A 12945-nucleotide genomic window follows, 5' to 3' on the forward strand; every position below is an offset into this window, starting at 1 on the left:
TCTTATGTAAGTGAAATCCGCACTTCCTGCTTGGCATTGGGTCCCTCTTGGCATTTGGCATTTGAATTGTATTTATACTCGGTAGCCAAATCTAACCCAGAACTCCTGATTCCTGGGCAACCGGTGTTTTGGTTCCCTCGATCTATCTCTGATCGGCCATGATCCCCCTGTTTCTCCGTGCCTCTGTGCATGGCCAGTTGGTTTAAATCTTTTCTTCCCGCAGACCATTTTGGGACCCCCGCAAGCGGTCCGCTCCGTGACAAATCGAGGCTATCGGTTCAGGTGGTGTTGGTGTTTGGGGGAAAAGGATCATAGGCCGTGCTGTGTGAGGACGTGGAAGTTCGCTGCCAGGGTAAATAATTAGGACAGGCTCGGAGGGCTATTCAATGACCCGGACAACAGACCATTACACGGCGTATTTACTCGTTTGATATCCCTCACCAAAAGGAGAAGAAGAAGAAGAAGACTCATTCTGTGAAGGGAGTGAGAGCAAGAGGGCGAGAGCCAACCACTCGACCAACCACCCGACGAACCATGCACGCCTTCATCAACCCGTCGGCTCCTTGGCTGAAGGAGCACATCAAGGCGTTCGTCCGGCAGCACGTGCCAGATGTCGTCTGGGTGGACGACGTGGGAGACCTGCCCGAGGGCGGCGTGGACGCCCTCTTCCAGTTTTGCGACGGCTGCTCTCTGACGGGGCACTTTGCCGCCGCCAACGCGGCGAGGCGCTCGCTCATCAACGCGTACCCCAACAGCGACGCGCTCGCGCGCAAGGACCACCTGGCCGCCCTCGTCGGGTACTGGACGGCCAAGCGGCCCGAGAGCATCCTCCGGAAGCACTACCCGCACACGGTGCGGCTGACCCTCGACTATGCCGAGTACGTCGACGACGCCCTGATGGCGGCCGACGACCTCTCGCTGCTGTCCTCGCTGGAGCAGAACGAGGCCCGGGAGCCCGAGGACCGCGAGTGGTGGATCCTCAAGCCCGCGCTGGTCGACTCGGGAATGGGCATCCGGCTGTTCAGCACCGTCCGGGAGCTGGCAAGCCACCTGGAACTGGTCGAGAACGAGACTGACGACGACGACGAAGAAGAAGAAGAAGAAGAAGAAGAAGAAGAAGATGGTGATGATGATGATGATGATGACGATGATAACGACGAAGAGGATGAGGAAGAGGCGGAGGCGGAGAAGGATGTGGACGAGCAAGTGGAGACGAAAGCGGACATGACCGAGGAACAGTCCCCGACCCTGACCAGCCCGGGTCTCCAATCCCTCGACGCCCTCTTCACCGTCAGCAGCCCGACCGCCGCGGCGACGCCCCCGCCGCCCCTCGTTGTCGACAAGAAGAGCAAGAGCAAGAACAAGAAGCCGCGATACGTCTTCAAGGAAGGGGGGCGGATCCCGTCGGCGCAGATGCGGGCCTTCGCCGCGCAGCGGTACCTGGCCGCGGTGCCGACGCTGGGGGGCGGGCGCAAGTGGCACATCCGCGCCTACGCGCTGGCCGTGGGGCGGCTCCGGGTGTACGTGGCGCGCGAGATGCTGGTGCTGCTGGCCGCCGAGCCGTACGTGGGCCCCTGGGTCGGGGAGCGGCCCAACATGCGGGCCGCGCTGACCAACTCGGCCATGCGGGACGAGGACGACGTCGCGGCCGGCCGGACGATGCGGGCTTTCTGGGACCTGGGAGAGGAGGAGGAGGAGGAGGAGGAGGAGGAGGAGGCGCGGCGGCCGGACTGGAAGACGGACGTGTTCGGGCAGGTCTGCGGCGTCACGGCCGAGCTGTTCCGGGCGGCGGCGCACACCATGGCGGACAAGTTCGTCACGGTGGACAAGGCCTTCGAGGTGTTCGGGCTCGACTTCCTGCTCGACACGAGCGGGAACGCCTGGCTGCTCGAGGTGAACGAGACGCCCGCCTTTTACGACAATCCCGTGGCCGGGCCGGTCGCGCTGAGGCTCCTCGAGGCCGTCGTCCACACCGCCATGGAGCACATGGGCCGGGCCCGCGTCGGAGATGACCCGAGACACGCCGAGGTAAAGGGCCGGCTGGTGGAGGTGCTGGATGAGACGGCGAAGCTGGGCAAGAGCAACATCACCGAGATCATTCCCGAGTGAGAAGAGTGAGAGCTGCCCCTTGCCGGCCGTTATTAGCCAAGGGGCGGCCCCCCCAAATGATGTCAGCAATCGGCGATTCAAGGGATAGAGCGGGATAGAGCGGGTAGAACGAAGGAGGGAGGGAGGAGGGCGGGAGGAGGGCGAAATAGAGCGGAGTACGGATTAGAGGGGAATAGAGCGGAATAATAGAGAATCTTCGATCCTCTTGTTTTGCTGTCTTCAACGCCTAAATAAATGTATTAATTAGTTGAGTAATTCCTGCTTGTTCCTCGCCAAGTAATTACATAGATAATTACCTGTCGTGATATCTGGTGGGCACACGGGGCACGTAACACACAACGAGGATGATAGATGATGGCGTGTAATAAGTAATTTATAGTGCAAAGGTAGGTATGTGCAATATTTTCGTACTAAATATACCTACGTATGCATACATCCGAACTCAGCCGTAGAGAAGGGAACCCGCAGCTTCAAGGCCGCTCTCACCCACTTTTATTTATTACTATTTACTTACTCCATCGCTTGTCAGAGGCATTGGGAGTACCCTTTCAAGAATTGTTAGTCACTTGATTCACACTGGCTAATTATTATCTACGGGATTCACGAGAGAGAGGAAAAAAAAAAAAAAAAAAACAGAGTTAAATAAGACATCACTTACAATCGTTCTGGTACTTGCACGTGTATGGGCTCTCGCACGTTGTCGGCCCCGTGTAGCCCTGGCCACCGCACTGGCCGTACCGGGGGACGGTTGCGCCGCCGCCGCTACCGCCGCCGCCGCCGTTGTTGTCACCGCCGTCGTTGTCGCCGCCGCCGCCGGAAGAAGCGGCCTGCAGGGTGAGCAGGCCCGGGCGGTAGGGGAGGGAGTTGTAGTCGGCGCTGTCGCCGGAGCGGCCCTGGTAGAGCAGCTGGAGGCGGCAGGGGTCGACGGGCATGGTGTGGTTGGCGTCGACGCGGATGAGGTCGCCGTGGCTGATGTCGCCGGTCCAGGAGGCGCCGCTGTTGGCCGCGCCGGCGAACGGCTGGCTCTCGCTGGCCGCCTGGGCCGTCCACGCGCCGTCGAGCCGGCTGGCCGTGTAGGAGCGGAAGTAGCGCCCGCGCGCGCCGATGGACTCGACCATCATCAGGTACGTCGGCGAGCTCTGGCCGACGACCGTGTACACCTGGACGGCCTCGAACAGGTCGTAGCGGCCGCCGCTCAGGACGACGGTGGCGGCCGAGCCGAAGCTGCCCGGGAAGTCGCCGAGCGGCATGCTGGCGCGGTAGATCTTGCCGTTGTCGCCGGCGAAGAACAGGTACATGTTCTTGTCGTCGCCGATCAGGGTCTGGTCGATGGGGCCCGTGTCCGAGTCGGAGATGGAGCCCGAGAAGAGCGGCTGGGGAGCGGACCAGCCGTTGGGGTTGGTCGGATCGGACGACGTGCGGTAGGAGAAAGGGGTGGCACCCCACTGGTAGGCCAGGACCCAGATGTTCTTTGGGGAGAAGTAGAAGAGCGTGGGCGCGACGGCGGCCTGGCTCATCTGGTTCTGGCTGGCCGAGCCCATCTCGCTCCAGTCCGAGAAGAGGCCGAAGTTCATTGAGCCGTACGCGTTAGAGTAGTAGCTCGCGTACACGAGGTGCTTGCCGTTGTAGGGCACGTGGGTGAAGTCCTTGAGGTTAGCCCAGCCCGATTTGGGCTGAGCCAGCGCGCCCGTCGACGTCCACCGGTAGGACGAGGGGAGGCTGCACGCCGCCTGGGTTGCGGGTAGGGCCGACGCGAGCAGCGCGACGCTGAGGTCCGTCTTGCCGAGACGCATGATGGCGCCGTCCTCCTTTTTCTCTGCTTCACACGGCCGGGCACAGTCAGTTGGATCCGCCCAATGACTTAATATTACTTCGTACTTCGGCGGTGGGTGGGAACACGGGGAGCAGCCCATACTTACTTTATAACTAACATGTGTTGCTCACGCCCACGACCCTAGACGTCCTGAACATCGTGAGAGCTTTGGTGTATGTATGCATGTACATACATACATACCGGGCACTTGCCGTACTAGGCACGGAAGCCATATCCGCGCTCCACTGCGTTCTGGACCCAGCTGTGCAGATCACAAGATCTCAGGGGCTCGCCTCGGACCCTCTGCACTACAAGTAATTAATACACGCCGGCACGGGCATGGCTCCTTTATTCCTCCATCAATCACGAAGAGGAGCATCAGCCACTCTGCAACTGCCGATGCTCAGCCATTACACTAGCAATCCTGCCAGATGGTCCGTACTTGCGCCAAGTTGAAGGCCGGCCTCCGCTCTTTCTCGGAAGGGGGGAAAGGGTGTAGTTATTAGTTCGGGCAACGGAACGGTCTCCACAAGGCAGACCCTCGGCGTGGGCGCGTTTCCACTGGTGCAGTTCCATGCCAGTCGCAGAAAAAGCGGCCCTTTGGGCTGCCCAAGGTTGCACCACAGCAGAGCCAGCGAGAAGGCGGAACGCGCTCGGGCGCTCCGTTGCTTGGCAAGCTCAACTGGCCGACCTCTGGCAAGGATCGCAACGGCTAAACCGGGTCGCCGGGACGGGCGTCTCCCGCTAAGGCGGCTTGGCGTGCCGGGCCAGGCGGAATCCGGGGAAGTATTCGCGAGCGGAACGCTGCAATCCCACGCTGCGTGCAAGTTCTCCGACAGGGACATTTGTGTGTAGATGCGCTCCAATGAGAGTACAGCTGCGGCGAGTTCCCGGCTGTGGTGGCGGCTGTTGACTTTGACTCGGAACTTTTGCAGGTTTCCCTTGTTTGTTAATAGTCTCTCGTTATTCAACTTGAACTTAGCCTCCGCGGGGAAAGGGTCGAGAACGATGGGCTCCAGGATGAGGCTGCTGAGTTCGTTGACACAGGAAAGCATTTCGAACTCGTCGCCCATTTTTTTGTTTGATGCGCGAGTCTGGGTAATGCCCAATAATTACTACTGGGCGATTTAGCCTTAAGCCTTCAAGTTGTCTGTTGCAGAACGAATGTCAGCCTCGAGTCACTTCTATTGGTTTCTCTTCAAGCATGCAACTTGTGTAGGTACTTACCTAGCCAACATGCCCTGCACCGCCAGAAGGTTTTTCTTTTCTTTTCTTTTTTTCTTTTTTTTTTTTTTTTTTAGCACGATGCGGGTGGGTCAGAGCAACTTTATAAGTCATGCTTTTTCGGAACGGAGGTCGACGGAGCTCCAAAAAAATTTCCAGGTCAGACGCACTTGATTAAGCGGAACATTGTTCAGCGTGTAAAGCTTATCTCAACTCGAAGGGGACTGCTCGGCGGATGAGGAGGCACGGGAAAGAACACACAATTAGTTAGCTCCAAGGAGTGTGAGCTGAAGAATCGGGATTGGGCGCTCGGCAACACGGGCAGCAAATTTAATACAGCCGAAGTTGCAGGGGAGAGAACTGGGGCATGCACTATAAGTGACGCGCTCCAACAACTTCAATCCAACACTAATTAAAGGTGTTTCAAAGGTCAAGTCAAGAACACCGGCCATGGCTGGCCGTCCTGTATACGTATGCGCGAGAAAAGCAATGAGGGACTCATCTCCATCTCTAAATGTGACTACGGCGAGGATGTGAATGGCTAATTAAGCCAAGTGCCGAGCCCAGTTGAAGTCCCTTCGTCGTCAGCATATCCGCAGTTGCTTACGCTGATTACTACCATTTCGGTATCACGAATGTAACTTTGGAGTCGTCCGTTAGGAAATCTATGCCTGGTGGATTTCGTCGCCACGTGTTGACCTGCTACTATTTTACCATCTCTTGACTAACACGTAATCAGACATCTGGTCAGCCATAATTCGTCGTCACCCACTTGACGACCTCTTCTAACCGTCAATACGACGAAGCAATGAATGCCACTCATGCCAATGGGAGCTCCATCAGGCCCAATAAAGTCCAGACACGAGTTATGTCCCTGGTCTGCAATTCCCCTTTTTGGCGTGATGCTCTGGCGTCCGATTGTCGTTCCGAGGCGCGACCCCGGCTTGAGAGAGCGTGGCAGTGAAGCCGAAGAGAGCAAAGAAACGCATGGCAAGATGAATTTGTTTTTATTTTTTGTTTCTTTTGTCTTTCACGAGCCGGCGAAGTGGGTTCTGGCAAAGACACGATGCTAAGAGCTGCGAAGAGAGGTGCCGAGTTCGAGTTGCTACCGACGTCGGTGGGAGCTCCTCATTAACAGATATCCAAATTTAGGCTGCCTCTGGACATGTTGGTTCTCCTGAAGACCGGGCACCTTATTAGCCATTCCATCTGATGGATCTGACTCTTGCTCAGACAAGGGAAAGTATTAGCATGCCCCGCCCTCTGGCACGAAGTCGGGTGTCTAATTAACTGATCCTGCCGTTGGGGCAGCAGGAGCACCGAGAACACCCAAGTCACGCTCAAAGTAACCAAAAATAAATTATATATCTGTAGACGGTTCAGAAGCCACAAGCGTGCGGTAAAATTGCGGACCCCTACGCCTTTTCTCAACCAACAAGGGACTGGGAGGTGGGGGCGAAAAGTGTTAATGTAATTATGTCTCCGACTCCCTTTTTGAACATGAAAACCAACTGTCATTCCCTGTTCTTCACAAGAACAGAGTGCAGAAGACTTGCGAAATCCAGCTGTTGGTAGGTTTGAGCTGTCAACCTCTTGAAGTTGAGCTCGAGGCGGCCATTGGCAGGCGGCCGCAAGCGCTGACTTTCCTGACCTAAATAATTGAATCGTATTTTCCTTTTAGTTTTTTTTCTTTTTCAAATAAAGACAATCTTGAAAGAGGTGTTGGCGTTAGATGGCTATCTCGATCATTGTTGGAGCAGCAACCTTGGACCTCGTAATGACATCTCCATGCAGGTTCATTTCCACAAGCGCAAGCGGGGTTCCTCTCATTGTACGTATTACATACATACGTCCGTAATCCGCAAAAGGTTAATGATTGGGCGTTCAATGCTGATCTGTTCCGGTCATGCTGACCTCGCCTTTCGATCCATTGGAGGTCGGATACTTTTCGGCAAGTAACCCCATGCCTTACTTGATGTCCCCAAGAACCTGAGCTACGCGACAGGACATACGACACTCGAACGCGAGGTTGGCTGTTCGATTGGTCGGTTAACCTCCAGTGTTGTAGATTGAACGTTGTATCAAGGTGACTTTTCTCGCTGCTGCAACGGAAACATCTCGGAGACATGATAATATGTGGTCGATCAAGTTCTTGAGCGTGTTGTTTATTATTTAAGATGGTGTTTTTCTTAATGTTAGCGCCGTAGCAAGTGGACCGCATTCCAGTTTTCATTCAGACTTGGGGTCGACTTTTTCCAGATTTGATACGATTAATTAATTAATAGTTGCTTTGCTATCCCGTTCAACATGGCTGCACGCACGAAGGAGTTGCACAAGTTCTACAACGAAATCGAGAGCCATGGCAATACGGAACTATTCCTCGACAATGTCCGCCGAGTGAGCGCCCCCCTTGCCGCCCGGCTGCTGAAGCAAATGGGCCTCGGCGAGCATACCAGCACACCCTTTAAGCTCTTCGAGAACGCCTGTGGGGTGGGCGTTGTCGCGCCCCTTTTGCAGCAACTTATCAAGCCCGACGTACTGAAGTCGAGCAGTATCCTGTGCGGGGACTTCTCGGAGAAGGTGGTCGAAGTGGCACGCCAAAGGAACGAGAGCGAGGGCTGGGTGAATACCGAGGTTAGGAAGGTTGACGGCCAGGTACGGAGTATTATTATTCAGGCCTCCTGAAGACGACTTCGACTCTGCTGGATGACGGGGAGCTGATTAACCGCAAACCAGAGAACTGGGCTGGATGATGGCGCCGTCACCCATGTCGCGACCAGCCTTGGCTTCCACGTCATTCCCGACTCCGAGGCTGCTTTGAACGGTAAGACCGACTGCCACTCCGGATGAGGGACCATCGACCAGAAGGGCTGATCAACGAGCCACACTCACAGAGGCAATCCGCATCCTCCAGCCGGGCGGTATCCTCGGCCTCACCACCTTGCACAGGGAGGCCGGCTGGGTGACCGAAATCAAAGAGGCCGTCAAGGAGTTCCCTTTTGAGGCTCCGATCGACATGCCGATGCAAACCACCGCCTGGGGCAGCTGGTCGGATGTGAACTGGCTCCGTAAGACGCTCGAAGCGAGGGGTTTACAGGACGTGAAAGTGGACGTCTACGCTTTCCTTAGCCGCTGCGACGGCCCGGATCATTTCATTCGGCAGTTCGGATCGTTGCTGGATGCGCTCTTGATGAGCTCTTGGCCCGAGGAAGTACGGCAGGCGCACCCGAAGGAGGAAGTGCTCCAGCTGATCAAGGAGCACGTCACAAAAAAGTACGGAGGTCAGGGGTGGGATCTGAGCTGGGTTGCTGCTGTTGCAACCGGCAGGGTACCGTATCCATAATGGTGCGAGGGTCATGAACCTTAGAGGCAAGAAGGGTGAGGTGTGTGGATGAAATTCCAGTTCAACAACCCCGCGTTAGGCGCCCAGATGTGCACAACTCTGTTCCCGCAGCTCCCTTCTAAATTCGTGCAGAACACGTGACGGGATTCGCACGTTCAGCCCTGTCGGGCAGGCATGCTCAAGGTCAAGAAACGCGACATTTGCGAGCGTCGCTTGATACTGTCCATCTCGGTTTGTGATTTCTCTACATCGGCGTCGAGCAGTGGCCCCGAGGACCCAACGAAGGCACAGAAACAACTTTTGCAACTTTCTGCAAACGCCGGCGAGACAGCAGCGCGCAAAACAAGCCGAAACACACAGTGCGCGCGCCAGCGCCGCACACCCCCTCGGCGCTCGCTGCCCACTCTGCTCTTGCCCAATTCTTTGAGATGGCGGAACTCGGGCTCCCGCAAAATCAGCTAAACACCATTCTCAACGCGCTCGCCTCGATCGATCGCCGCCTTTGCCGCATCGAGACGGCCCTGAAAATACCCAGCTTCAGCAACGCCAACCTCGCTGGCTCTGCTTCAGCTTCTCCCTCGAACCCGGCGGCGACGACCCAGGCGGGGCACATCTCCCAAGCCCCACCACCACCACCACCACTACTACCCCTAACCCCCGGACCAGCAGCTGGAGGAGGATCACTACAACAAGCACAGCCAGGAGTACAGCAACAACAACAGCAGTCGCAGCAGCAACAACAACAACAACAGCAGCAGCAGCAGCAGCATCAGCATCAGCAGCAACAACATCCTGCAGGTATCCTCACCAGCCGTGCTAACCCCAGCCTCTCAACCGTCAGCATCAGCCCGAGCAATATTAGAAACCCCACAGCGACCACGCACCCGACCTTCACCCCGCTGGAGCCGCCGCCGCAGGGCTACACCATCTCGTCGCGGGCCACGATGCAGGACGAGCTGGACGCGTGGACGCTCCCGCGCGGCTACAGCATGCGGATCGCGGGCGCCAAGGTGACGGGCAAGCGCAAGGTGCGGTGGGTGTGCTTCCGGGGCGGCGAGGCGCGGCACCACCGGGCCCCCGTCGACGAGGCGGTGCTGCGGCAGGCCAGGGCCGAGGGCCGGCGCAAGCCGACGACGGACCGCGCCAGCAAGAAGTGCGGCTGCCTCTTCAAGTTCGAGGTCGTCGAGACGGCCAGGGACAGCGACGTCTGGGTCCTGCACTACCCCAACGAGGAGCACAAGGTGCACAACCACGGGCCCTCCGACACCGCCAGCGACCCGCGCGCCCGCAAGCTGCCCGGTTTCATGGCCGCCGAGGTCGATCGCTGGCTGAGGGACGGCTGGCTGGTGAGCAAGATCCAGGAAGAGCTCCGCAGCAGGGGGTTCACCAACGTGCTCAATACCGATCTGTACAACCGGAAACGGCTCTTGAAGAAGGATGGGGGCCAGGGGGGGAACAGGGGTGGGGGTTAAGAGGGCTTTAATTATCTGATTGATCACGGCGTTTGACTCTTGGGGGTAGGTAATTACTTTGCTTCGTTTGATAATTAATATTATTAACATAGATACCCTTGCCTATTAACCTATTATCCAAGAGACAAACATGATTCCTAGTAGGATAATTCAATGGATTGTTGTAATTAGTTCGAAACGAAGAATGTCACATGACGATGATTCAAAGAATTAATTAGAGAACGTTTTGTGGCTAATAGTCAAATGGCCATTGATCATTTCCGCATCCGATTCCTCAGAAACTGTTTCCCCCTATCCCCCCCTCTTCCGCCTCCACTCTGCTTCAGACAGGACCCTTCGACATGTCTAGGTAGAGACTATTCTCATTATTGAGCGACGGCTTCTTTGAATAAGAAGAAAAAAAAAAGGGGAATTGTTCTCAACGTGTCATAACAGGTGATTGATCCAAAGCAGATCGGCGCCTGCAGATTACCTATTAATTAGGTCAAACATAACGCGATCGAGATAATAACATCCTCTCATCACCGACTTCTGAACCGCTTCGGCTTGCTGATGATCTCCGAGTTGCTGGTGTCAACAGCACCAACCCGCCTCTTTGAACCTGCGACGTCTCGGCGTCCGTGTCCTTGTCTGCGCCCGTGTTTGTCACTTTGGACCTGCCCTTTCCGGGCTCCTTCAATACGTGGTAATTAAGAGCAGTTAGTCGGTGATAATTACGCATGACCTTGGTCGAAACCCCTATGCTCGGCCAGCTGGGCCTCAACTCACCAGACGCCTTCTCGGATCGGCCTCCGCTTCCATGAAGCTCGCCAATGACGAAGCTTTGGTGTCGGGTACGCAGCATCTCGGCTAGCTCCGTGTCACGAACCTCTTTACCTAGCCAAGCCCGGAGTTTCCGCTCCAGGTCGGGACCTCCAAACATGACCATGACTGGGTACGGGCTCAGGTTAGCGTGGGTCCCAGGATTCAAGTTAGGTAGGGACACTATTGCGGAACCTACAAGTGACGTCGTAGACCATGTGCTTCTCCGATCCATCCACCTCGGGGACGGCTACCCAAACCCGCCAGTCCGCATCATCGGCGCTGGGTTCCCGCCGTCGCTCATCTGCACTAGGTATGCGACAATGTCTGCGTAGCTCAGGAGGTGCGATAGATTTCTTGGTACCTCGGACAATCTTGGCACAAACGAGGTCGCCTCTGCTAAAAAGCCGGACAAGAGCATGGGGGGCGTTCGCGGCTTTCAGAGCGTCGGTAGAATCGGCGCCCGCATACGGCGCCAAATCGCTGTAGAAGTCTGGATCCTCGGAGCGAAGCTCTGTTTCCGTATTGATAGTCAGCATTCCGAAAGCGAGGCAACGATGGGAGGGAAACACTTAACTGGAAATGTCAAACACCCGGTTGAGCAAGACAATCTTACTCTCTTCTATGCCCCTGTTTTGTGGGATCTCGCCAATCACGCGCCCAACCTTGAGGCCGTCGTGGTTCATCAGCGTCTGCTGCCAATCAAGGTGGGCGTGCTTGAACTCGTCGGTCGCGTCACGGCCAGCGTATTGGTACAGAATCTGAGCGCCGCCCGGGTGGGAGTGGAGGTAGCCTAATTAATGAAGTCGATCAGCCCGTTCCGGTCAAGCCGAGGAACTGGAAGAAGGATGGTCAATGGTTTGTACTTACGCCCAAGATCATACACATAGCCGTCGATGGCACAATACATGCCGGTTTGAGGATAGATGTATCTTCCAAGCTCGCGAAGAGTGAACGTTCGACGGGTCGACGCGGTAATAGCCGCCTTGGTCTGCCTAAGAAAGCCGCACTTGTACGGACTCAAACGCGAAAGGAGGCTTGACACATCTTGCCCATCCAGTGCTTCTCTCGGGGCCTTGTTCCCTCTTGCAAGCGCAACGAGTGCTTCTCTCTCTGCCTCGGAGTTAAAGGGAAAAGCTGCTAAACAATCAGCGGACGAGTTCGACTGCGCTCAACGGCAACCGGGAAGGACAGACCTGTGATGTCGTAGACAAAATTTCCAATAACGCACCACAATGCTCGGCCCTCTCGTCCGTCGTGTTCAAACACCTCTTGCGGGTGTTTACAAGTTAAGAGCTTCCCGAGCGGTTTGCGACAGTTGACTTGGAGCGCCTTCGCGAGCTTCCGGGAGACTATGACACGGCCCAGCTCCGTCGACTCGAAGACCGGCTCAGTGTCAACCTTGGCCTTGAAACCTGGGAGGGCTGGTTTGGTTAATTAACTAACTAGCAGGTCTGGAGGACTGAAAAAGTAAGTAAACTCACCGCCGACGTCGACCACATCATAGCCTCCCGTATCGTCAGGTAGCAAAGCTAGATGACTTGTCCCTGTCGGATCATTCAAGGTGGCTTCCCCTACTTCCGATACGGTGAAGTATCTCGTTGGCGCCGGCGCATGGAGAGATCCAAGACCATGCTTCTTTCGCCCTCCAACCTGTGCAGCCATCGCGTGTGCTTGCCCCTGGCCTGGGTGCCCTGACGGCCCGGAAGCCGGACCGGGCGCTCCCTGCACCGTTGGGTACCCCGTCCAGGGAACATACACCGCATATTCGTTCTTCTTCATCAGGTTCCCGGTGTACTCGGGAAACTTGAAGCTCCAATCCAACCACTCCTCAATCGTCTTTTCGGACGCGTCCTGCTGAAACAGCGACTGCAGCTCCCGCTCCAGCTCCATCGAGAGAGCCATCGGCAGCGGCTCGACCGCCTCCCGGTCCTGCATGATCTCGAGCGCCCTCTCCAGCAGCCACAGTCGGCTGCTCTGGTACACTACAACCTCCCCGTGCTCATCCTTCTCCGTGTGGCCCTTCAGATGCCTGTCGGGCAGGTGGTACAGCCTCCCGAGCTCCCTCCAAACCGTCCGGGTCGGCGCAAACCGCCACGCGCCCTCCCCGCGCGCGAGCGCCGCCCGGCTGGGAAACCAGGTGTTTGCAACCTCGCGCGAGTCATGTTCGTAGCCGGCGCCGC

The 12945-nt window shown here is 56.6% G+C and overlaps 6 protein-coding genes across 6 annotated transcripts; 3 read left to right on the forward strand and 3 right to left on the reverse strand.

The window, feature by feature from the left end:
- Window positions 1–102: 102 nt before the first annotated feature.
- Window positions 103–2226, forward strand: P884DRAFT_244719 (tubulin-tyrosine ligase-like protein). The gene has a single exon (XM_069440389.1). It carries the CDS (start codon window positions 535–537, stop codon window positions 2107–2109), a length of 1575 nt encoding a protein of 524 aa, XP_069297080.1. The 5' UTR covers window positions 103–534; the 3' UTR covers window positions 2110–2226.
- A 239-nt stretch (window positions 2227–2465) lies between these two features.
- On the reverse strand, window positions 2466–4123 carry P884DRAFT_330166 (glycoside hydrolase family 62 protein). Its single transcript, XM_069445669.1, has 3 exons — window positions 4029–4123; window positions 2768–3928; window positions 2466–2654 (listed from the first exon to the last, which is right to left on the reverse strand). Exons 2-3 carry the CDS (start codon window positions 3900–3902, stop codon window positions 2635–2637), a joined length of 1155 nt encoding a protein of 384 aa, XP_069297081.1. The 5' UTR covers window positions 3903–3928; window positions 4029–4123; the 3' UTR covers window positions 2466–2634.
- A 214-nt stretch (window positions 4124–4337) lies between these two features.
- On the reverse strand, window positions 4338–4995 carry P884DRAFT_308723 (uncharacterized protein; the record flags this gene model as incomplete). The annotated part of the gene is made up of 2 exons (XM_069445155.1): window positions 4338–4397; window positions 4462–4995. 2 exons carry the CDS (start codon window positions 4993–4995, stop codon window positions 4338–4340), a joined length of 594 nt encoding a protein of 197 aa, XP_069297082.1.
- Window positions 4996–7453: 2458 nt separating this feature from the next.
- P884DRAFT_202190 (methyltransferase-like protein) lies at window positions 7454–8489 on the forward strand (the record flags this gene model as incomplete). The annotated part of the gene is made up of 3 exons (XM_069438405.1): window positions 7454–7801; window positions 7883–7970; window positions 8041–8489. The coding sequence occupies 3 exons, from the start codon at window positions 7454–7456 to the stop codon at window positions 8487–8489; spliced, it is 885 nt and encodes a 294-aa protein (XP_069297083.1).
- Window positions 8490–9433: 944 nt separating this feature from the next.
- P884DRAFT_201918 (uncharacterized protein) lies at window positions 9434–9961 on the forward strand (the record flags this gene model as incomplete). The annotated part of the gene is made up of 1 exon (XM_069438385.1): window positions 9434–9961. One exon carries the CDS (start codon window positions 9434–9436, stop codon window positions 9959–9961), a length of 528 nt encoding a protein of 175 aa, XP_069297084.1.
- Window positions 9962–10482: 521 nt separating this feature from the next.
- On the reverse strand, window positions 10483–11672 carry P884DRAFT_202319 (uncharacterized protein; the record flags this gene model as incomplete). Its single annotated transcript, XM_069438416.1, has 5 exons — window positions 10483–10631; window positions 10962–11274; window position 11333; window positions 11486–11555; window positions 11633–11672. The coding sequence occupies 5 exons, from the start codon at window positions 11670–11672 to the stop codon at window positions 10483–10485; spliced, it is 573 nt and encodes a 190-aa protein (XP_069297085.1).
- Window positions 11673–12945: the final 1273 nt, after the last annotated feature.

The sequence above is a fragment of the Thermothelomyces heterothallicus genome (genome assembly GCF_042370625.1).
Source record: "Thermothelomyces heterothallicus CBS 202.75 unplaced genomic scaffold P884_scaffold_13, whole genome shotgun sequence".
Classification (NCBI taxonomy): Eukaryota; Fungi; Ascomycota; class Sordariomycetes; order Sordariales; family Chaetomiaceae; genus Thermothelomyces; species Thermothelomyces heterothallicus.

Coding starts and splice junctions, on each gene's coding strand:
- P884DRAFT_244719 (XM_069440389.1), top strand. CDS start 535: ATGCACGCCTTCATCAACCCGTCGGCTCCTTGGCTGAAGGAGCACATC.
- P884DRAFT_330166 (XM_069445669.1), bottom strand. CDS start 3,902: ATGCGTCTCGGCAAGACGGACCTCAGCGTCGCGCTGCTCGCGTCGGCC. Junction 2,655..2,767: donor GTGCAAGTACCAGAACGATT/GTAAGTGATGTC, acceptor AATTCTTGAAAG/GGTACTCCCAATGCCTCTGA.